The 23,457-nt window shown below is 45.6% G+C and overlaps 3 protein-coding genes and 1 non-coding gene across 5 annotated transcripts; 2 read left to right on the top strand and 2 right to left on the bottom strand.

The window, feature by feature from the left end:
* Positions 1–16: 16 nt before the first annotated feature.
* On the bottom strand, positions 17–4,470 carry tgds (TDP-glucose 4,6-dehydratase). The gene is made up of 12 exons (XM_031851919.1): positions 4,304–4,470; positions 3,955–4,021; positions 3,777–3,845; positions 3,610–3,700; positions 3,369–3,517; positions 3,193–3,291; positions 3,032–3,091; positions 2,895–2,938; positions 2,640–2,805; positions 2,504–2,559; positions 2,319–2,416; positions 17–2,140 (listed from the first exon to the last, which is right to left on the bottom strand). Exons 1-12 carry the CDS (start codon positions 4,348–4,350, stop codon positions 1,950–1,952), a joined length of 1,137 nt encoding a protein of 378 aa, XP_031707779.1. The 5' UTR covers positions 4,351–4,470; the 3' UTR covers positions 17–1,949.
* Positions 4,471–5,057: 587 nt separating this feature from the next.
* Positions 5,058–8,360, top strand: gpr180 (G protein-coupled receptor 180). Its single transcript, XM_031852264.1, has 10 exons — positions 5,058–5,270; positions 5,590–5,733; positions 5,817–5,911; positions 6,006–6,111; positions 6,386–6,566; positions 6,642–6,691; positions 6,813–6,970; positions 7,064–7,261; positions 7,351–7,428; positions 7,513–8,360. The coding sequence occupies exons 1-10, from the start codon at positions 5,132–5,134 to the stop codon at positions 7,666–7,668; spliced, it is 1,305 nt and encodes a 434-aa protein (XP_031708124.1). The 5' UTR covers positions 5,058–5,131; the 3' UTR covers positions 7,669–8,360.
* Positions 8,361–8,746: 386 nt separating this feature from the next.
* On the bottom strand, positions 8,747–8,828 carry trnas-cga (transfer RNA serine (anticodon CGA)). The gene has a single exon. It is a non-coding gene; the product is annotated as a tRNA-Ser (tRNA).
* A 1,006-nt stretch (positions 8,829–9,834) lies between these two features.
* LOC116386103 (cyclin-Y-like protein 1) lies at positions 9,835–12,887 on the top strand. 2 transcript variants are annotated; one of them, XM_031852097.1, is made up of 10 exons: positions 9,835–10,568; positions 10,720–10,794; positions 10,879–10,913; positions 11,044–11,144; positions 11,280–11,315; positions 11,426–11,477; positions 11,571–11,690; positions 11,803–11,969; positions 12,069–12,231; positions 12,328–12,887. In XM_031852097.1, exons 1-10 carry the CDS (start codon positions 10,406–10,408, stop codon positions 12,442–12,444), a joined length of 1,029 nt encoding a protein of 342 aa, XP_031707957.1. In that variant the 5' UTR covers positions 9,835–10,405; the 3' UTR covers positions 12,445–12,887. The 2 variants fall into 2 exon arrangements, with proteins under 2 accessions (XP_031707957.1, XP_031707956.1); XM_031852096.1 differs by having other exon boundaries at positions 11,041–11,144.
* The last annotated feature ends 10,570 nt before the right edge of the window (positions 12,888–23,457 follow it).

Here is a 23,457-nt window from a genome sequence, read left to right as displayed (position 1 = left end):
GTGTGTGTGTGTGTGTGTGTGTGTGTGTGTGTGTGTGTGTGTGTGTGGGTTCTTCCAGATATGAAACCGTTTTCTTTTTTTTTTTGGGACCAGGTGGAGTTGTAGTACACAGCAAACATAGGAATCAGCTGTTTGCACACAGAGTTCTCGAGTCCACTTTCGCTGCTAGTTTGTGTAATTTATCAAGCATTTTTGAGAAATATTTATTTTTATAAGCCTAATACAAAAGTTGATATTTTACAAAGTGACTTGACCAAAAGACAGTAAACAAAAACACTGGCACTTGAATGTTGAATGTCATTGGTATGAGTGAAAATTTCTATTTTTCTGGGGTAGTGTGAGCTTTTTAATGTTAAAGACGCAACGTGTAGGGATTTCTCCTAAAATGTGTCACCGCAAAACATCCCAAAAGTCTGTCACCGGTGCCGAAACCCATTCAAATTATGTCTTGTCAGAAATCCCCAAAACACCAAGTCTCCGTTTGAGCCCAATACAAAGCAACTCGTGCTGCGTAAACATCTTCTTGACCCGACAGTTTAAACTCGAGTCCAAGCAATCATGGACCCTGAATTCCTCTGAAAGTTCTCTTACAAGGTAGCAGTAGTCCTCGTCCTTATCGGTAGAAATATTTAGGTTAAAGGTACCATATAAGATGTAGTAAGAGGATCCTTTATGAAGCCCTGACGGCTTGTTACAGGTGATGCGTTTGACATATAAGGAGAAAGGTCCTACACGGGTTACCTTTAAAGTCACATTGGACTCAGTATCAGATCCATAAACCTGTTTGTGCGACAGGTTTCCATTGCAAATAAAGAAAACCATAAACAGCCATTTTTAATTGGCAGACGAAATTTGAGACAATACCACCATATATGCCAAGGTTTGGATTAAGAAAAATAATAATAAAATTAACAAAACGTTATGATCAAAGACCATTTTGTAAAAAACCAACATGCAGTACAAAAAACAAGTGTCCAGATTCTCTCCAAGTCAGATGTTTGTTTTGTTTTGTTCATTTTGAGTCTTTACACTTTTCCTTCCTGTTAATACCCTTGTTGTGAATGTCTGGCAAGTGGTGATCTTTAAAGTCTTCATAACACAGAATTAACTGTGGTTCTATTGCTATGTTGTTGTGATTTGCATATTTTCAGGCGCCCGTGTGTTTAATGCTCATGTGTGGGAGCTTCTGGCCAATCAGAAATAGTGGGGGGAGGGGGGAGAAGATCACCTGATGACGTCCATCCAGGTGTCTTTTACATGTTTTTATCGCCACCTGTAGCTGATCCACATGTTATACAGGGACACATCCGATGTCCAGTAACGGTGGCCGCAACGGACCAGAATGCGATGTTTTTGACCAAAGGCATTCTGGGAAACAAAGTGGGGACACCAAACAAATGCAGCTTTTTTTACTTTCAATTCAATAAACTTTAGAGGGTTCTTATGTAGTTGTATTTAGGACTGATTGCTGTTTAGTGACTGAATTGAAGTGAGATAAAGCCCAGAGTTGTCTCCATTGCTGATTGGCCAGACCCCTCAGTGTGACCACACAGCACCTCCAGCCTGCTAGTTAGTATTTGCTTTATGTATTAGTTTAGCAGATGTGCACGAAGAGGAGCACTGCACGAAGAAAAAAAAGAAAAAAAGAAACTGTGCATCTATTCTGATTTTACCACAAATAAAGGTTTGGATTTGCAAATGTAAACACTGTTTTTGTCTTTTTAAAAGTGTCGGATCTTAAATGAAAAGCACCGTAAGTTATTAAATAATGAAGTTTATTGCAGTTAAATACAGAATTCTAAGAAAAATGTGTGTATAAAACAAATGATTGAGATGACTCGGCTACAGTTCCCTCCACTGCCACGAGTAACCTCGTTAATAGAATATTTGGTCATTGGATTTAAGAGCTACATGCTCAAGTTTGAACTGGGAAGGAAAGAAATGTCTCATCAGCTGAATCGGTGAGTATTATAAAGTGCGTCATTTCCAGTTAAAACACCGCTTTGGTTGAAGGGAGGCTCTGCCTTCCTGTTATCAGTGAGATACAGAGACACAGCGCTGGTGTCTTGTTCCAGCCGGCTTCTGATCTGGTCCTTTCTCGCGTTGGACCAGAAGTCTGGGTGGTCTTGGTACCATTTGACTAAAAGATGCAGAACACAGAAGTTACTGAGTTAGTCTTGTTGAGAGGGAACCATCATGTGAACTTCTCTTAATCGGCTTCTATTTATTAACAGTTTAGGCTAAAACGTGCATCTTATGTGGATTAGGGCTTCAATGTACTGGCCTTATTGTGTCTGTGTTTGTGTTTGTGTCTGTACCGGTCTGCCTGATGCCTGCAGCCCAGGACACCACCTCTCTCCAGCCCAGCTGCTGCAGCTTCTCACATGTGATTGGGTAGCGCAGGTCAACGCGCGGCCTACGGGAGCAGACGTCAATTAGATCACCGCCCCGATCGATTCACGAAACAAATGTTTGACCTGTCGAACAGCACTAGTTTACTCGCCTGTCGGGCACAAACTCCAGCCAATCGTTCACCTCGGAGTCCGGCACATTCTTGACCTAAAGAAACCCACACTCATGAGTTTTCTGAACATTTGCTATCTCCCGCTATATGTTTGAATGAGGAGAACAGTTCCCACCATCTTAACAAGTTCCCTTGCCAGTTGCACGATGGGAATCTCACAGCTTGTTCCCACATTGTAGATTTCTCCCACAATGCCTTTCTCCAGAACCACCAGGAAGGCGCTGACGACGTCATCGACAAACAGGAAATGGCGCGATTTAGGTAGGGTTCCCTGGACGGTGCTTTGGCAGATTTGAAACGAGATTAACTGGGCTTAGCTTTTCTGGTTTCTCAGTGAAACCTTTTCAAAATAAAGTTCAAACAAACCTACCATTTCCTGTTCGTTTGCAAGAGGGTGAGAAACCTCGGAATGACCTGGAAGACCGAGAGGACTGCTGGTTTTAAAATGTCAGTGAGAGGCAGAGAAAATCAGTACCGCTGTAAATAAAGGATCCATTTGTGCCGTACCTTCTCGGTGAACTGTCTGGGCCCGTAGATGTTGTTGCTCCTCGTGATGATGATGGGAAACTGGTCATAAATACACAGAGCAGTATTTCACATACAGGAACAAAACCTGGATTAATGTGTCTGTGTGTTGGCCATCACAAAGTCCGAAAGCGTGCGTGTACCTTATATTTGTCCCAGTAGGATCGGACCAGGTACTCTGCAGCTGCTTTCGTGGCAGAATATGGGTTGGAGGGCCTCACTGGACTGCTCTCATCAAACACCTGCAGACATCATAGGTGTTCTAGTCCCTGAAATGACTCAAAAACCATAAAGTCCACACATCCATCGGTCCACTGACCTGGTCCAGACTGGCTCCGTACACCTCGTCGGTGCTGACGTAGATGAAGCGCTGAGGCTGGTGTCGGGCCTGATGGGCGGCTCCCAGTAAAACTCTGGTCCCGTCAACGTTGACGTGCTGGAAAACAGACGGGGTTTCAAACGACGACTCTGAGCGAGGGAAGCAAAAAATAAAAAGCTTTTCAACGCGACTGTACAATGTTTAGACGAGTGGAGCCTCAGTTTGAACGGCTGCTGCTCACCGACGTGCGTTTTGGCCGCCAGGTGAAAGATCACGTCGATGTTTTCTGTGTTGAAAATGTGATTCACCAGCTGTGAGTTACACACATCTCCCTGTTGAAGAAAGGAGATTTGCGTTTATGTCGCTGTAAACACGAGCATCTCTAGTTTTATAACACGAACAGCTCACCCTGATGAAAGTGTAGTTTTCTCTGTCTTCAACACTCTCCAGACTCCTGGGGCTGCAGCAGTAATCCAGCTGGAGGAGATCAGACAGAGAGATGCTGCAGCACACACACACACACACACACATGCATACTGAAATATGTGCAGCTATGTGTCCACTCAAGGACAGTGTGAAGACTCACGTTATCCAGGTTTATAATCCTCCAGTCAGGGTGTCTGCTCACCAGCGAACACACAAGATGGGAGCCACTGGAGAGAGAAATCAAATACTGTACTTAAGTATTTTAATTACCTCCTAATTGGCAAAAGTTGTCCTTTTATTTGACAGCTACAGAAGATTAAAATATACTTAATAACACATACATTGCAAATGCTGCACACTGATGATCATAAAAACTTACCTATTATACGTCATTTTAAATACAATGTCTTGTATAATAAAACCAGCCATTAGAATATAAAGTAGGCAGCATCAGCTGTGATGCGGCAGTGATATGAATGTAATTGTATAATTTGCATAAATAAACTCACATGAATCCAGAGCCTCCAGTCACCAGAACAATCCTGTTGAAGTCCATCTTTCATATTCATATTACGGTCTCCTACAGACATAACGACATATTAATCGTTTTCATATTTCGTTATCACGCCTGCTAGCTAACCGGAAGCAGAGAAGTTTCACTATTTGCCTCAGTACACTAGATGCGTTGTGTGATTTGCGACAGTCACGGGTCGTTTTACGGCAGTGTTGACACGTTGAAAAGGGGCGGGATATTTTACGCGTCCAGACTGGTTTCTACTCTCTGATTGGTTGTCCTACCTGACGAAGAGAAATATGCGCTGTTTGATTGGGTGAATTGCAAATCAATCAACCTGTCAATAGTGTCAAGTGAGTTACAATGGATATGCAGTTAGAAAATATTTTCAAAATAAAAGTACTTTACTTTACTTACAAAATTAATATCAGGTGTTTTTCGAAGGGTAACGTAGTTTTGATTACAAGTCACGTATTACTGGTTAAAACCGGACATATACTAAACTACAAAGCGTACGTTCAGGAAATACACTGCTATTATTTTGCAATTATTACAACCGATTTTATCTTTAATTGTATCCCTAATTTATATTAAATTCCCACAAATTGGTCCATGTTTTTTTTTTTTTACATCACTCTAGTCTACGCCATACATTGTTTTTATTTTTCTAATATTCCACAAAGTGAGACGAATAGAACTTTTATGTTTGTGCAGAAACCAATTTCCGGTCTTATCCTGGGTAGCTTGACGCAGCTCGTTCACTTCTGGCTTCGTGGCTTCATTGAATTCAATAGCTGACGTTTATTTGTCGATAACGTTAAAAATGTCGCGTGCATTAGCTACACTCGTGGTCGCAGTGCTGCTCGGTTCGGAGGCTTTTGGGAAAAGTGTGACGGGACATTTTAAGAGCGAAGCCGCGAGACAGCAGAATGGCCAGTTCATCACTAAATTCATGTACCAAGGTAACTAAAGATGCAGATGTAACGATGCACATATAACATCTGCACTGACTGGTGGTTTACGTTGCTTTTAATCATCTTTCTTTGTTCCACTTAATTTGTTCCGGCAGTATCAGATTTGTTGTTGTGTTTTTAAGCATGCTCTTATTTTGTGGGGCTTTCTTGCTGCAGGACACTTTGTTTTTGTGTGTGTGTCAAGACTGAGGTCAGAGGTCAGCTACAGGCCTCGTTGACCTGGTGTGTCTGGCTCTGGATACTTACTGCAGGATGTTTTTTAAAGTGTTGAAATGCCGACCCACGTCCTGTTTCTGTCCCCCTGTAGGTGATACCGGTCTGTTGGTGTGCAGGCTGGACAACTCCGCTCTGGCTACGGAGAAGGAGTCCAGATTGCTGCTGTATCAGGACATGGACTCGGACCTGGACAACCTCAGCTGCCCCGAGAGGCTCGCCAAAGCCCGATTCACCAGTAAGAACCAGCGTTCACCAAACACAGAGGGACGTGTTGTGATTCCTCCACACGCTCACCGTGTTTTGTCCTCCTGTCCTCAGTTTCTCTCCACGAAGACGAGCACAACCAGTCGATCCCTCGTCAGTCCTCCCCTACCACCTGGCAGGCCCTGTATGCTGACAGATACACATGTCAGGTAACACCACCTTAATCCCCACCTTCACAAACATGGACATTAAACCTGAGGCACTTTCATTTTCTTCTTCTCTGTTTCCTGTCTGTGTGTCCAGAGAGGTGCAGTGATTCCTCACCACGCTGATCTCAGTTTTACTCTCTTGATGCTCAACCCCGACTCGGCTGGAAATCCTCTGGAGCACTTCAGCGCAGAGGAGGCAGGTGAGAGATTTCATATTTCATTATTAATGCAACAGAGTAGGGAATCCCAAATCCGCTTGAATTGAGAGTTCTATACACAGTCGTCCACATCCACTGCTTTATGTGTGTGTGGTGCTAATAAAAAGTTGTTTAATATTTAAGTGGTTGAAAGTGCGTAATGGTTTTACCTCATGCTATGCCAGATCTTAGTTTGGAAGATGTAGGGATTGGTCCTGAGTGATCTGCATCATTCATGTGGGACAAAATGCGACTCGTTGTGTTGTCTCGCTCCCAGGTCTCCATAGCTTCTACTTCCTGCTGCTGCTGGTCTACTTCATAGCCTGCTGTATCTACTGCCGGCCTGTGTACCAGGCTCTGAGGAAAGGGGGTCCCATGCACACGGTCCTCAAAGTGCTGACCACGGCGCTGGCCTTACAGGGCTGCTCCACTCTCTGCAGCTACATCCACTTGGCCAGGTGGAATCTAAACTGTCTCTATTCAGTTCAACCAAAGAGTTTCTAATTTAACTAATGTACTAATGTGTTTTACAGGTATTCCAGAGATGGGACTGGTATTCCTCTGATGGGCAGCCTGGCAGAGTGTATGTTCCTCTCTTAAATACGTCTCATGTATATTTATAAATGCTTTTTAAGCTCGTATTTTGTTAAAGCAGCTGTCTTATAATTGCCCCGTTCTTTTCCATTTCCTGTTTCCCTGTGCAGTCTGGGATATGGTGTCCCAGGTGTCCATGCTGTACATGCTGCTGAGCCTGTGTGTGGGCTGGACTCTGAGCCGCGGCAGGAAGCCTCAGTCCAGACCTCTGCAGTGGGAGCAGACTCCGGCTTCAACGGCTGTCGCTGTTGGTGGAGGCGTCGTACAGGTAGGTTGATTTTAGTCAGAGAAGCCTACATGTGGTTTTGACATAACTACGTCATCGGCAGAGCTTTTGAGAGTGAAACTGTCCTTGTTTTAGGGAGCGTTGCTGCTGTGGGAGCAGTACTCTAAATCAGAGAGCCAACACCACAGCTACCACATCCAGCAGAGTGTTGCAGGCCTCCTCCTCATCGCTCTGAGGGTGGGCCTGGCCCTGCTGCTGGCCTCCGTCCTCTACCAGATCATCTCCACCGAGAGGAGCACCCTGAAGAGAGACTTCTACCTCTGCTTCGCCAAGGTACCGATCAACAGATCACGCTAATCTTCAGCCTCACAGTTCTCCGGGTGGTCACGCGGTCTAACCTTGTTTCCTTGTGTCCTCTGCAGGGATGCTTCCTGTGGTTCCTCTGTCATCCCGTCCTCTTCCTCCTGTCGGCCGTCTTCAACGACCACCAGAGGGAGAAGGTTAGAATGCGAAAAGTTATCTTTATTCTTCAATATTTCAGTTTTTACTTTCTAGTTTCTCACGCTCTCTCTACCCCTCCCTAGGTGGTGACTGTCGGTGTGATCCTCTGCCAGTCCATCGCCGTGGTGGTCCTCTACCAGCTCTTCCTCTCCCGTTCCCTCTACTGGGAGGTCTCCTCCCTCTCCTCCGTGTCTCTGCCACTCACCATGTCCCGGACGAACCACAGGGGGCGCTACTGAAGCACGAAAAGGGAGAACGCGACACCCTTCACCTCCCGCTGTGAGGAGGGAGACCTCCTGAGCATGAAGAAGCAAATTACCAGGGCGCTAAAGCACGGGTCACAAAATGACCAGAGGACGATATTAACTGCAACACCCTACCTCTAGTCTACGTGGTGGAAACGTGTACTCGCAGGCTGGAGGTAGAGACCAGGAGGACACAAGATCAGCATGCTGATCAGAGAGGTTTGTCGTGTTCAAGGAAACGTCTCTGCAAGCACACCAATACAGTCGTTGTGCTCTTGGCTTTGATAATCACTGCTACTATAAAAGGAAGATGCAAAGCACAGGGAAGCGTTGCACCACTGCTCGGTTAGATTTAGGGATGGAGTGTTACTGAACGCATCCTTGTCATTCAACTTGTCTGACATGGAGCGTTGATGTATTTATTCATTGTGTATTTATTTTATTTGGAAAGGGAATGGTGGTGTGCATTAAAGCAGTATGTGTGTTATCTGGGCAGTATGTATGTTACTGTCAATTTTGTCCAACTATGACAATCTTATTCTCACTAACAAAATATGAGGCGTAAACATTGACTCCTCGGATTTTTAGATATGGTTACAGTGCAAGTTAATTAAAATAAAAACAACAAACAAGTGTCCAGTCATTCCTTTTTTGTGTATTCACACTTGCACATGAACATGCACATTGCAGTAAAGGCTAAGTATTGTGAAATAAATGCAGTTATTAATGTGAGGGTGCTGCAATCTGCGAGAGGTACTAGTTTTCGGTGACCAACATTTTTTGATAAATAAATATATTTGAATATCCAGATTTTTCCCCACAAGATAAAGTAAATTGGGCAGCCTATATTATACATGGCGGTTACATTTAACCCACTATATTTGAGGAAATGCTTAAATTAATCTGTATATCCCATTCACCCAGTGAAAGCGGTATTATCTGGGGTGCTTGGAGTCATTATAAAACTATCTGTAATCCATATACGAATCTTGAAAACACATATTACAAAACATACATTGATGCCACTTCGTCAGAAGAATAAATGCATCCCAGGTAAAGCAAAACGAAAACACGTCACGAACAGGATTCGAACCTGTGCGGGGAAACCCCATTGGATTTCGAGTCCAACGCCTTAACCTCTCGGCCACCGTGACAGCGCATGCCCCTACGGCGTCAACAATATACTTTATTCTTCTGTTTATAATTGACCTGTAAAATTCAATTTATTTTGTCATTCATGTGTATGACAGCGAGGAAGCTTCGAGCTGGGGATCGAACGGCCGACCGTGTGGTTAACCCTAACCCCATGCCAAGTAGGCAGAATGACGTTATAGGTATCTTCAGTAATGCCATTTCGAAGAGTCAAACTGACTTCGTTAATATCTTTTATGTTATTCACGAACAGTAACATTTAACTGTTTGTACACTCTTGACACATCATTGAGCAGTTTTATCCAATTATGTAACAGCTTGGCTTAAAGGTGACCAATAGGAACGTCTGGGTTCATAATGGGCGTGGCCTAAGACGGATTTTCTCAGCGTCTGTTTTCTTTATAATTGAGGGGGCGGTACCTGCAGATGAAGCACACCAGATCTGTAAAGTTCACAGCACATATCAGCAGTAGAGCTTCCGGTTAATTTGCGTTCCTGTACTCAAAATAAAAGCAGAGAAATTAACTATTATGGATCAAATAAATAAAGTATCTCACCCCCTTGCATGAGGATAAAATAAAGTTCAAACTATAAAACAATTACAGAAAAAGATTTGTTTGTTGTTACTTTGATTTTGTTTCTCAGAATTGTGATTTTATTCTCACAAGTCTGACATTTTCCGTAATTATTTTGTATTAAATACCATCTGTGTCATCTGTGATCATCTTTTTTTATTTTAATTTGCATAAATTCAAGCTGAACAGTTGCAGTTTAATTTTATTTTCAGAGTTTGATTTAATTTTGATTTCTAGTCATGTTTTATATTTGTAGTAATGTTGATCTATTTACATTATTGTATATATATATAATATATAATAATAAATAATTGCCGACATACTGCGTTTGATGGCGTTCGCTGCAACGCCATCAAAATCCACAATGATGACTTTTATTTTGAAAAGCCACAACCAGAAGTTACCTCTGAACTTAACTTCTTCGGTGGATTTGACATCCAAGACGTGTCTCCCGTTAATGCGACGATATGAAAGCTAGCGTCGGCTATCTGTGTATGAATCCAATACTCGCTCCCTTTGCGCTTCCTTAGTTGAAGAGTTGTTTCCGGTTACGGAATTTGCACGAGAGCCTTTTAATTGTGACAAAAGACTTCAACCGCAGTGGAAATGGACTGAGCCATGCTGCCGAAAAGCCAAGAATGGATTGAGGTGCGGAAGCTAGCGTGGGGGGAGCTAGAGGAGCTCGTGACATCGTATTGTTAGCCTCTTGTTTCCGTGAAAAGAGTTGATATCAGATATTCACCGTGCAGAAGTATTCAGCCAGACGCATGTTATTCGTATTCTACGTGCACGAGTGCTATGCTGCGCACACGCCCTGAATATGTCAGCTGTCCTGCACATACCGCAGACACCCGGTTGGCTGTCATTGCATAGATCACACTCTACTCTCAAGCGCATCTAAAACCAGAGGCAGACGGATCCGCATTTACTTTGGTGCTATTAAGTTGTCCCCGGTGTTGTCATTAGTTTTATGGCTGCAGCAGGACTGTTGTAGGTCAACAACGATGGGAGGTTCGGTGTCTTGCTGCATCTCTCCCGGCGAGAGTCCCAAGATCCACAGGAGGAGGGAGGTGGAGCTGGACGAGTGTCCCATCACCACCGCGGAGGACGTGAGCGAGGACACCGGGACCTATCTTCAGCACATCAGCGACAGGGAGCTCCCAGACGGTGCGTGAGGAGACTCTTGGGGTCAAACGCATTCTGTGCACCCAAAAATATAGATATGACCCAAGAGTCTCTATTATAATAATAATAATAATAAAAATAATAATAATGCTCTCCTCTAAAAATGCTCCGTCCCCTTTTTTGCATATTACAGAACTGGCCCAAGAGTCCAACCCATCAGACCACCCCAGAGCCAGCACCCTCTTCCTCAACAAGTCGCAGACAGACGGTCAGTGTTTCTCTGATGAAGGTGCTTTTTATTTCTCTCTGAATCTCCTAAAACTCCTTTTCTCTCTCTCTCGCCCCATTTCAGTGCGTGAGAAAAGGAAAAGCAACTACTTGAATCATGTAAGTGACAAAGATGCACCCTCACACACACACACACACACACACACACACAACAAACTGGATCCGTAAATGTTCTGTTTAAATGTTCGGTGTCTCTCCGGTCATGTGCATTATCGTCTCTTTGTAGCAGATGTCCCCGGGGCTCCTGACCAAAAAGTACAGTTCCTGTTCAACAATATTCCTCGATGACAGCACGGTCAGCCAGCCCAACCTCAAGAGCACCATCAAATGGTGAGTGACTCCTTTTTAGCAGGTTATGGTCACGTGTTAAAAAACGACAGAAAAAGGGAAGACACGATAACGCAACATAGGAGCTCTTGTTTGGTGCAAAATCACATCATCCGTGTCGGTTTCTCTTTGTTCCAGCGTCACATTGGCCATATACTATCACATCAAAAACAGGTAGGAAACGTTTGAAATGTTGTTGATTTGACCTCATACAGGTTGTTGTTAAACTGTTATTCTTGTGTTTGCTTGTTTAACGCTGGCTCCTTAATCTTCTGCTCCTGCAGAGATTCAAACCGCTCGGTGGACATCTTCGATGAGAAGAAGCACCCTCTGTCGGTGAGTTTAGGCGTTTCACTGCACGAAGTAGCCGCCGTTTACTGTTCGCTCTGTGCCGATTCCATAACGGTGATGACCCCTTCTGCCCGACAGAGAGATAAGGTTCCAGATGACTACTCTGTGGTCGACCCAGAACACAAACTCATCTACCGCTTCATACGGACGCTCTTCAGCTCGGCGCAGCTCACGGCCGAGTGCGCCATCGTCACTCTGGTAAGTTCACAACAACGGGTTGAGACCCTCGTGTGTGTGTGTGTGTGTGTGTGTGTGTGTGTGTGTGTGTGTGTGTGTGTGTCCTGTGTAAAACCGACGTTTGGGTTGTCAGGTATACCTGGAAAGGCTGTTGACGTATGCTGAGATGGACATCTGTCCTTGTAACTGGAAGCGAATTGTCCTCGGTGCCATTCTGCTGGCCTCCAAGGTGTGGGACGACCAGGCTGTGTGGAACGTGGACTACTGCCAGATCCTCAAAGAAATGACAGTGGAGGACATGTGAGTGTCGCCCTACTGTTCATTGAGCTAAAACCAAGACGTGTCGCAGCCCAATATGTTGAACCTGATTCCACGGATTTGTTCCCACCCCCCCCGCAGGAACGAGATGGAGCGTCACTTCCTGGAGCTGCTCCAGTTCAACATCAACGTCCCAGGAAGCGTCTACGCCAAGTATTACTTTGACCTGCGCTCGCTGGCGGACGATAACAACCTCAGTTTCCCTCTGGAGCCGCTGAGCAACAAGCGGGCCCAAAAACTGGAGGCGAGTACGCTGCATTCACACCGGATGTGAAAACATCTCTCCTTGTTTTTGTTGGTTCGGTAGTAACCGTTTTCCTGCTCATGGTTTTGTCTGTAGGCCATCTCCCGGCTGTGCGAGGACAAGTACAAGGACCTGTGTAAGTCCACTATGAAGAGGTCTGTCAGTGTCGACAACATGGCCGGCATCAAGAACTCCCAGGCTGTGCTGTCGTAAGTCTGCGGCGGGCTGAGAGCGACGCTCCAGGATGGGAACGCCACATTGAGGAAGTCAGACAGCATTCGACAAGAGACATTTCCAAACTAGATCATGATAATTTCAGTCACTAAAAAGTTCCATTACAAAATGTTAAATTACAACTTTGCGGGGGACGGGGGGAACAAAAGAAGTTTACCTACAATATCGCTAAAGTATAATGAATCCAGTCTCTATGTGTTGATTACAAAGAACTTCAGCTATCTGCCTTTAACGCATGATGATATGGTGAAATATTTTGCAGACTGTAACTTTTTATTAATCAATGGGATGTGTAACTTTGGAAGGAATCGGCATGAAAATGCTTCCGGAAGTCATGCAGATGGATTTTCTTTCTTTTCTCTTGAGGAGTCACTTCTCTGGCTTTGGCCCTCGTCTCTCCACCAGCCGCGCCCCCCCCCCCCCCCCCCCCCCCCCCCCCTCACCTTTATTCACACAACAACGGACTGTCTTGAACTACCCTGTGGTGTAGTTCTGCACATGGACAAAGAGTAGACTTTGTTTTGCTTACTGTGTAGGCCCCTATAGCTGTGAAATGTACAAGACTTTATTTAATTCAAATAAATTTCAGTCGCTGTTTGAAGTTGACGCTGCTTCGGTGGGAGATATGTCGTGGCGGTTTGTGTTTCGTTTACCTTCACAGGGCCGTACTGCTCAAAGAGGAATAATATCTATTCTTTGCTGAGTCATCTTTTAGAAAGGAAAAAATATGAATCGACATTTCATATCGGGTGGATTCAGGTACGAAGAGACCAAGACCAACATACAACATCCTCTGTCCCAGGACCCTTGCATCAGTGCAGGAAACACTCCCCCCAAAAAAAACTTTAACGGGGAGAAAAATAAATAAAAGGGAGAGCAACAGAGGGATCCCTCTCCCAGGATGGACAGAAGTAATGCATATGACATAAATGATTCATATAATTAGAGTAGCAGAAGATGAGAGAGGAGCTCAGTGTATCCCAGGAAGCTCCTTAAGATATGACGGTGCATGTCTAATTAGGGCTTTGTAGGTGAGGAGAAGGATTTTAGATTCAGTTTGTGATTTTACAAAGAGCCAGGCCAGAGAAGCTAGTACAGGAGTAACGTGATCTCTTTTCTTAGCTTTTGTTCGTACACGTGCAGCAGCATTCTGGATCAACTGGAGAGATTTAAGAGACCTGTTAGAGCAGCCTGATAATAAGGACGTGCAGTAATGTAACAAAGCAAGACATTTTCCTGCAACGCTTTGAGACACCATGTGCCTGACTTTTGAAATGTTAGGTGAAAAAAGGCAGTCATTAAAATGTCTTCAAGCAGCCCAGTGTAGATGGGGCCTAAGCGATGGGGTTTCTACGAAGATGGCTTAGACGTAGAAAATTGAGGCCAATTGGTAAAGGTTGATGGGAGAAAAGTAGCCTGTATGTACCTATACTGACTGCTTATAAATATGACAGCTGTTTTAAAGGTTACCTTTTCAGAGTGCCTGGCAGGTGTGCATTTAAACTATCCCTTTTATTCAATTCCACCGTTAAGTGCTTACTCGGAACAGATGGACTTGACTGTCCACCTGGGTGGAAATGTTACGTCACTGGGTTCACAATATTTGCAGCACCGAGGGTTTAATGTCAAGTGAAAGGCATTTTATAGCTTCATTGAAGTTCTGAGGAGATACAATTCATGCAATATCTGCCTTTCTGGAGTTATGGACCTGAACACATGCTTTGATTTCGCACAGCATTTTAGTGTTGTCACTGCAAAATATTTACTACGTCAAAAGTTTGAATCAAAAATTAAATTCGAGAAATTACAAATGCGTGTACGATTGAACAGCATTTTCCAATATTTTTTTTTCAATTTGATTTGACCATGAATGCACTTCAATTTGCCAACAGGAAAAGTGCTTTTTTAATTTTTATATATTATCATATATATATTTCTTCTATTTTAACTAATGGATGAAATCTGAACTCCTTCGCTTGAGGTAGGCACTCCGTCCCCACCTGGAGGGAGCAATCCACCGGTTTCCGGCAGAGCACCATGGCCTCAGATTTGGAGGTGCTAACTCTCATCCCCGCCGCTTCACACTCGGCTGCAAACCGCCCCAGTGAATGCTGGAGGTCACGATCCGAGGAGGCTAACAGGACCACATCATCTGCAAACAGCAGAGAGGCGATCCCGAGACCCCCGAACCTGACGTTCGCCACCCCCAGGCTGCGCCTAGATATCCTGTCCATGAAAGTCACGAACAGGACCGGAGACAAAGGGCAGCCCTGGCGGAGGCCAACACCCACCGGGAACGTGTCTGACTTATTGCCGAGTATGCGGACACAGCTCCTACTGCAGTCGTACAGAGACCGGATCGCCCGTTGTAATGGGTCCGGCACCCCATACTCCCGCAGCACCCCCCACAAGAACCCCCGAGGGACCCGGTCGAAAGCCTTCTCCAAGTCCACAAAGCACATGTAGACTGGTTGGGCAAACTCCCAGAACCCCTCCAGTAGTCTTGCGAGGGTAAAGAGCTGGTCCACTGTTCCACGGCCGGGACGGAATCCGCATTGCTCCTCTTGAATCTGAGGTTCAACAAACGGTCGGAGCCTCCTTTCCAGTACCCTGGTAATTCGAGCACACTCTCCGGTCCCCCTTTTTGAAAATGGGAACCACCAGTCCATGGGCACTGATCCCGACCCCCATGCGACATTGAAGAGGCGTGTCAGCCAGGACAGCCCAACTATGTCCAGCGCTTTCAGCATCTCAGGGCGGATCTCATCCACCCCCGGCGCCTTGCCACCAAGGAGCTTTTTGACTACCTCAGCGGCCTCTGCCAGGGATATGGGTGAGCCTCCCCCTAAATCTTCAGGCGCTGCCTCCTCTGCAGAGGACATGTTGGTCGGTTTAGGAGTTCCTCAAAGTGCTCTTTCCACCGCCCGACGATGTCCCCTGTCCGGGTCAACAGTCCCCCCCCCCTGCTGAGAACAGCCTGGGGTAAGCCCTGCTTTCCCTTCCTGAGCCGTCGGATGGTTTGCCAGAACCTCCTTGAGGCCAACCGAAAGTCCTTCTCCATGGCCTCCCCGAACTCCTCCCATGCCCGAGTTTTAGCATTCGCGACCACCGCAGCTGCAGCCCTTCTGGCCTGCCGGTACCTGTCAGCTGCTTCGGGAGACCCCTGGGCCAACCAGGCCTTGAAGGTCTCCTTCAGCTTGACGGCTTCCCTCACCTCCGGTGTCCACCACCGGGTTCTCGGGTTGCCGCCACGACAGGCACCGACGACCTTCCGGCCACGGCTCCTAGCGGCCGCGTCCACAATAGAGGCTTTGAACATGGTCCATTCGGATTCCGTGTCCCCAACCTCCCTCGGGATGTGAGAGAAGTTCTTCCGGAGGTGGGAGTTAAAGACCTCCCAGACAGGGTCCTCTGCCAGACGTTCCCAGTTCACCCTCACTACACGTTTGGGCTTGCCGGGTCTTTCCAACCGGTTCCCCTGCCATCTGATCCAACTCACCACCAGGTGGTGATCAGTTGACAGCTCTGCTCCTCTCTTCACCCGAGTGTCCAAGACATACGGCCGCAGATCAAATGATACGATTACAAAGTCGATCAGTAGGTGAGTCCAACTATATCTAGCTGGTATCGCTCCACCTCCTGCACCAGCTCTGGCTCTTTCCCCGCTAGCGAGGTGACGTTCCACGTCCCTAGAGCTAGTCTATGCTGCCGGCGATCGGCTCGCCCAGGCCTCCCGCCTGACCCGCCGCCCGGTCTGCATTGCACCGACCCCGATGCTTGTCCCTGCGGGTGGTGGGTCCACAGGGTGGCTGCTCCATGCTGTTTATTCGGGCTGAGCCCGATTGGGTCCCATGGACGAAGGCCCGGCCACCAGATGCTCGCCGACGAGCTCCCCTCCTGGGTCTGGCTCCGGGAGGGTGCCCCAGTTTCCCTGGTCCAGGCGAGGTGGCTAAAGTCCGTGGGCTGCTTATCATTAGGGTCGTTTGAACCGCTCTTAGTCTAGGCTCTCCCCCGAGACCTGTTTGCCTTGGGAGACCCTACCAGGGGCTAATGCCCCGGACAACATAGCTCCCAGGATCACTGAGCCACTCAAACTCCTCCACTACGTTAAGGTGGCGATTCGCGGATTTGCTACCTCAAGCGAAGGAGTTCAAGTATCTCGGGGTCTTGTTCACGAGTGAGGGTAAGATGGAGCGGGAGATCGACAGACGGATCGGTGCGGCTGCAGCAGTAAAGCAGGCGCTGCACCGGACCGTCTTGGTGAAGAGGGAGCTGAGCCGGAAGGCAAAGCTCTCAATTTACCACTCGGTCTACGTTCCTACCCTCACCTATGGTCACGAACTCTGGGTCGTGATCGAAAGGACAAGGTCGTGGTTACAAGCGGCCGAAATGAGCTTCCTCCGTAGGGTGGCCGGGCTCAGCCTTAGAGATAGGGTAAGGAGCTCGGTCATCAGGAGGGAGCTTGGAGTCGAGCCGCTACTCCTTCGCGTCGAAAGGAGTCAGCTGAGGTGGTTCGGGCATCTAATTAGGATGCCTCCTGGACGCCTCCCACTGGAGGTTTTCCAGGCACGTCCAACTGGGAAGAGACCCCGGGGAAGACCCAGAACACGCTGGAGGGATTACATCTCCCAGCTGGCCTGGGAACGCCTCGGGATCCCCCAGAATGAGCTGGAACATGTTGCCGGTGAGAGGGAGGTCTGGGTCAGCCTGCTTGGCCTGTTGCCACCGCGACCCGACCCCGGATAAGCGGAGGAAAATGGATGGATGGATGAAATCTGAAGATACATAAGATATGATACAAACAACATAAAAGTATATATTTTTTGTTTTTGTACGGGACTGTCTTCTCGTGTGAGCAGGATAACCTTTCCATCTCTCCAGTCTCGGTAACGTCTGATGCATTTGTGGCCCCTCCTCTCAAAATAAATAAATATATATATATATATATATATATATATATCCTGTTCAAGACCCTTTCTCAATCAGACAAATACAAGTATTCTGTGTTTAAGGATGAATGGGCAAACTTTGCATTTGAATCCCTCAAACAGCTCTCTGTCCAATTCATCCAACATGACAACTACAGACGACTGGGATCAACTTGTGGATGGAATGTCCAGCTGTCTTTCCTGGGACTTGTCTAATTCAGAGAAAACTTTCCGGGCATTTTTTCTTGTGTTTCTTTGCTGTGTCCTTTTGGCATCTGCAAACGTATTTCTCCTTTTTTTGACAGTGAGATTTCAGCAGCTCCTGTGGCAGCCACAGTACATCCTGCTGAAACATATATCAGCTTGTGGTGTTGGGATGAGTTTGGTTACTGCTTTGGCTGTGTTGTCCTCTCTAGTGCGTAAGCAAACTCAGATCTATGGATGCTGGTGCATCGCACAGTTCTGTATATTAAGGTGTTTTTTTCTCACGTCGCAAATGACTCTGGCTCTAATGGCTGTCGAGCGCTACATATTCATTTGTCGTGGCATCCACTACCTCAGGATGATCACTACCCGCAATGTTCACATCGGCGTGGGACTGGTTTGGCTGCTCAGTGGAGCGGTGAGTCTTCACGGAGGTCTGGTGCTGAGCCAGATTCAGTGGGGCTCCCAGCAGACAACCAGCGGGCTCCTGTGCGACGCCTTCACCGTCAAGGAGCGCGTCCCATTTTCCCGGGAAGAGGTTATGCTGGTGTTTGTCCCCCCATCTGTCATCATGTCTTTTTGCGTATTGTCCATCTGCTACTGCTATGGGTGCATGCATTATGCAGCTCTCAGGGTGAGCATGCCTCTTAAGTGTGACAACCACCGAGCCAACCGCACGGTGGGATTCTACTTTCTAATGTCTCTGCTGCAGCTGGCGCTGAGCACATTGTTTATCATCCGTACAATGACGGGGACGAGGAAGGCGTCCTCCTGCGGGACCATCACTTCCATACTGACGCCGCTGCTAATTGTCACACCTTCGTGCGTAAACGCAGCTTTCCATCTCATCCGGAACCCGCAGATTAAGCAACTGGGTTTAATTATGTTGCATCCGAAATGTGGGTCTGCGGTCAGCGCAGAGGTGGAGGTGTTACAGCGGAGCACGAGCGCAGATGGGACAGGAGAGCGCGCGTTGGAGTTGGAGAACACAGCGACTACACCACCTCTTCCACCTGGTTCTGTTTGTTAGTCTCAAACGACTAACTGCGCGTGGTCAAGTAGGACCAAACGCTGCTGCAATAACTACTAACATGCCATCTATTGGTGACCTATCAGCAACTGTCCTAATGACTGTAAACCAGCCAATGCTCATAAATCAAGAGGTTGTTTAGAATGTTTTCTCATAACAATTCATACGTTTTTAATTGTGGTAATTGACATTTTCTTTTGTTTTTGAAAATAGGTTAAATAGAAAAGTGCTGTATTTTGTATCTTGTTGTATTTATTAATTGATTTCTGTGATATTCAGCCTCCACCTCTGATTATATTACTTACATATGATGTTTAGCTCCTCTTAAGGTTTGATGTTAAATAGTTCCTGATGTACACGTTGATATTTGGCATTTGTGCTGTTAAAAGAGTACTGATTTTTTTTTTCTTTTTGTCAACGTTACTTGTTACTGTATTTTGTATATTTTGTTATATTTATTGATTGATTTCTGTGATATTCAGCCACCTCTAATTTTATGGATTGCCACACATGTCACTTTGTCTTTCAAAGCTGTATTGTGTATAAAGATATATATAGATATAGATATAGATATATATATATAGATATAGATATAGATATATATATATATATAGATATAGATATATATAGATATAGATATAGATATATATAGATATATATAGATATAGATATAGATATATAGATATGGACATAACAATACCTTGTCTTGTTTGTTCTCTAGAGAAATGGCAGCTTGTGATTTTTCTTCTCCCGCTCACCTGGTGAAAAACAGAAGTACATACTATACATACCGTACATCTTTTATGTGAGGGATACACTTTTTTCTGCTGACTTTAACCTCAAATATATCTTTAACACCGTGGCACCTATAAAGTATTTGTATTTTGTTGAAAAAAGTAGTGTTACACTAAATTCCCAAAAGTGTCACTTCAAGCTCAGTACTTGCCTCTGTAGCTGCAGCATTGCAGTACCCATTAGTGACCACACGGAGGCAGTGCTGCAGTATGTAAGACGGCCGGCCTGACTGCAGGCGTGAGATTAGTCCGTGTGTTAATGTGACATCCTCTCCACTCTCCCGAGCTCTGGTGCAGCTTGCCTTGTATCACTGCCAGACTGGAGGATGGAGATGGACACACGCAGCCCTGTTTCATCTGAGCTTTTCATTAGATGAAGACTAAGCATTATTTACAACATAACGCTGAAATGACAAGCAAGGTGCCATAAAAAAAAACACCCTAGACATTACCTTTTTTAAATTTGAGCTAGAATCCTCTGATGGGGGGGGTATAAGACATGATGGAAAAGTAAATTACACTACAAGACGTACTTACTTAACGTACTTGAGTGCAGGTCTGTTTGTGAGAATATTTGTCTAGCGTGTGTACCACCCTAAGTGTGTACCTGAATCGTGTAAAGCTCATATCAGTGCAGGTACATGAAAACTGTCATGAGGTGAAATGGATAGTGTGTGTGCATGTACGCCTGTGACTGTGTGTGTGTGTGTGTATCCTGTAGGGATCACAGTGTCAGTGCAGCTTCATTAATCTCCCAGCATCGTGGGACTTGTCTGAACTCTGAAAGAGGGCTGGAGAGAACAAGCTGCCCACCCCCGGGGAGTCACTCCGTTTACCCTCCGCGCACTCAGGTCACTCCTCATATCACACACTCTTCCACTGTACAATGTCAAACCCTCAGGTAGGCCTGAAAACACAGAAACTGACATTGCAGAATGTGTGCGTATATTCTGCGCGTGCATATCGTTTGTCCATACACGAAGAGTGACAGAAGGTGAGAGGTGGATATTAGACAGTGAGACCTTTCCAGCAGTAGGTGGGTCATATTGAATGTGCAGGATTTCTTCAAGTAGCAAAAGGAAAAACTGTGCCACCACGACTGTATCATAAATATTTATTTCACCTCAATAATACATAGAAAAGCACATATACTGATTAGATTACAAAACATACCGCTATAAATATCTCAAGACTTTCACATAGGGATAAGAGTCACACTCAGCTACTATAGAGTGATTAGAGTTCGATCAACATAATATCAGGACAATATTTGCCTTTTAATAAAAACTGGCTGTCTTTCAATGGCACACTGGTCAAAAACAATGAAAGGAAAGTAAGATTCACATCAGTAGCTGCTGTAGTCCTAAAGTCATGATCCAATCTAATCAAATCACCTGTTTGCCTTTCCCTGTCAAAGCATTGCACTCTGCACCGCAGAGTTGTCCCGAGTGGATTCACTACAGACGCATCTCCCAACAGAAAAGTTCCCTTTGTGGGAGATGAATGGGAAAATAAATAGCACCTATAATTAAATGTGTCTGGGAGGATGTAACACGTTTGGCTTCCATGCTGCTCTGATCCACCAGCTAGTCCCCGAAAAAAGGCTCCTCCACAATTCTCACTACGTACAATGACAGCTTTGTTTGATGCCATTTACATCAAAGCTGCATGTGTTTTGAGTGTTAAATGCTTTTAGTTTCAGATGAAAATTTACCTTCAAACTGTCATGTATCACCCAGAGAGAGAAGCGTCGGGCAAGGTGGCGCTGAAAATTGATTTGCAAGTGCTTTTTTACGTTCATATTACAGTGGAACCATAAATCTCGGTATTCAACGATATCAAGATTGCACTTTCCTTATAAGTTGTTATTGGCTCGTCTTATAATTCACCAGTTTGGAGGAACTTGGTCCACGTGTTTTAGTGACTCTATCACCAAACGAGAGTAACCCCGGATCATGTTCGTTAATAGGAAACACATCATGCTGCTGCCAGGATTGGTGCTCTCTCTCTCTTTATGAGTTTAAGTCAATTTCAAGGCCCTTTCGCGTTTGGTTTGTTTTCCACTGGTCTTTTTTCTAAGTTGGGCCTAAGAGCTCAACGTGTCAGATGCTCTTCTAACTTTGCTTTCACACGAAATTGGTCAAATTTACAGCTAATGTGCTGAAAAGGTGCAGCACACAAAATGATGCTGGTGCATATCATCGTATCACCTTGACAGCTACCTTAAAGAAGTCAAAATAAAGATGTGTAGCTATTAACTTTGCTGCATGTCCATGGGTCTCTGATATAAGCTCCTACCGTTTCATGGCACGGCTTCCATCTCAACTTCGCCGCCCCACTGTTGCTACTGCTGAGCTGGCACAAAAATAGTGGTTGACTGCTGCTGGTTCGTCTCTCCTCTAATGAGCGTGGTGTACGATTTAAACCTTGTTTTTCACCCTTGGCTCCTGGCATCAGGGAGAAATACCAGGACAGCTAGTCTGTCAGTGTTAAACCAGACATTTGGCAACTTCATTCAAAGAGGGTCAAATGCACTTTGGCCTGACAGACTGGGAGTAGGTTTCTCCTCACTGCTGCAGGCTTCACCATTAAACTAGTAGGTGCAACAATTGAAAAACGTCATACGTGACTGAGCTGCTGCGCTGGCTGTTAGGAGTCAACGGTCCTTTTTGTAATAGCTCTCATCAAAAACACAAAACTGCTAATCCACGTACATGTTTTCATTTGCACAGCAAAAAAGAAACAATGTTTTTTTTGTCCTGCAAGCTGAAGGCATTCAGATGAGATTTTTGTCCTGAGTTTTGCTTTTTATGGTGCAGAGCGTTCAATATGCAGTCACGCAGTGCTCTCCGGCCCGTGGCATGTGTAATTGCAGTATACCGTGCACTGATGGTGTTGTGTTTTTGGGTTAGGGTTGAGGGAGGAGGTTCGTGAGGCTTGTGATGAGGCCGAGGCCCCATGGTCCCCTGGTGACCGGCAGAGCTTGTGTTTTAATGTTCCTCTGCGCGCCGCGATCAGCAGATGCATCAGAGTGATGATGACGCGCTGAGTAGAACAAAACTGTGTTTAATGGGCTACAAGCCCGGTTGCTGTGCAGTGCTGCCACACAGCAGAAACGGGAGATGGGGAGTGAGGGGAGCTATGTGTGTGTAAGCTTGTGTGTTTGAGAGAGGTTTAAGGGGCAGTCCTCAGAGTTAGCTTATCAAGATCAGTTTAATCCTCACGGAGAGTTCCATTCATGCATGTGAAATGGTTGGATTGTAGGTTCTGTATTGAGGAAGCATGCATACACCCCTTGTAACGTCATCAGGGCTCGGACACTTTTGAAGCCGCAGAAAGGAGTTGAAAAAATGCGGGTGTTTATCGGGTAGGGAGGCTCTAACAAAAGACTATCATGTTGCATTATGGGAAGTGTAGGAGCTGCTGTTTTTGGCGCGTGAACTATAGATTATTTTTGCGGTTAATTTATTTTATTTGCATTTTACAAGATATATTTATAGCACTGGATGGAGCTAAGAGCTACGGTCCCTCAGTAGGGGCCACCAGTGGCTTTTGGGAAACCTTAACACTCGCTGCAGGACAGAATCAAACCCACAATGGATTGTTTGTTGACCTTCACGATCAAGTAGCTGTACAATAGCCTGATTCCTCAGCCAAGAGACTGATACTAATAAAGCTAATGGAGCAAAAGAGAGTGGAGAGAACGGGGGGGAGCCCAGCGATGCATAGGTTCCCTGTTCAATCTCCTTTGTGAGGCGTGTAGGCTGCATATATGTGACTTCTCATCAGCCACGTCGGCTTCTACATGAGCTCTCCCATTTCCCTGTTGCTCCGCTCCTCTCCCGCTCTCTCTTCTTTCATGTCTGCATAATCCTCTTTCGTACGACTCGTTCATACTCTCTGCTTTTTAATCGGGATAATTAGGCTTAGACTTCTCCCCTTGCCGTTCCTTTCCTGCAGAAGATGGAGGAATACCTAAATGATGCTGTTGAAGGGCAATCATATAAAAACATTGAAAGGTTATATTTTTATGACA

The sequence above is a fragment of the Anarrhichthys ocellatus genome, unplaced genomic scaffold (assembly GCF_004355925.1).
Source record: "Anarrhichthys ocellatus isolate YVR2014 unplaced genomic scaffold, GSC_Weel_1.0 scaffold12, whole genome shotgun sequence".
NCBI lineage: Eukaryota > Metazoa > Chordata > Actinopteri > Perciformes > Anarhichadidae > Anarrhichthys > Anarrhichthys ocellatus.
Note: the sequence above shows the minus strand (reverse complement) of the source record. Positions and strands in the feature narration are given on the sequence as shown.

Coding starts and splice junctions, on each gene's coding strand:
- LOC116386103 (XM_031852096.1), top strand. CDS start 10,406: ATGGGAGGTTCGGTGTCTTGCTGCATCTCTCCCGGCGAGAGTCCCAAG. Junction 11,145..11,279: donor CTCAAGAGCACCATCAAATG/GTGAGTGACTCC, acceptor TCTTTGTTCCAG/CGTCACATTGGCCATATACT. Junction 11,478..11,570: donor AGAAGAAGCACCCTCTGTCG/GTGAGTTTAGGC, acceptor TCTGCCCGACAG/AGAGATAAGGTTCCAGATGA.
- gpr180 (XM_031852264.1), top strand. CDS start 5,132: ATGTCGCGTGCATTAGCTACACTCGTGGTCGCAGTGCTGCTCGGTTCG. Junction 5,912..6,005: donor CTGACAGATACACATGTCAG/GTAACACCACCT, acceptor CTGTGTGTCCAG/AGAGGTGCAGTGATTCCTCA. Junction 6,567..6,641: donor AGCTACATCCACTTGGCCAG/GTGGAATCTAAA, acceptor TGTGTTTTACAG/GTATTCCAGAGATGGGACTG.
- tgds (XM_031851919.1), bottom strand. CDS start 4,350: ATGGACTTCAACAGGATTGTTCTGGTGACTGGAGGCTCTGGATTCAT. Junction 3,701..3,776: donor AAAACTACACTTTCATCAGG/GTGAGCTGTTCG, acceptor TTTCTTCAACAG/GGAGATGTGTGTAACTCACA. Junction 3,092..3,192: donor CCTACTGGGACAAATATAAG/GTACACGCACGC, acceptor ATTTATGACCAG/TTTCCCATCATCATCACGAG.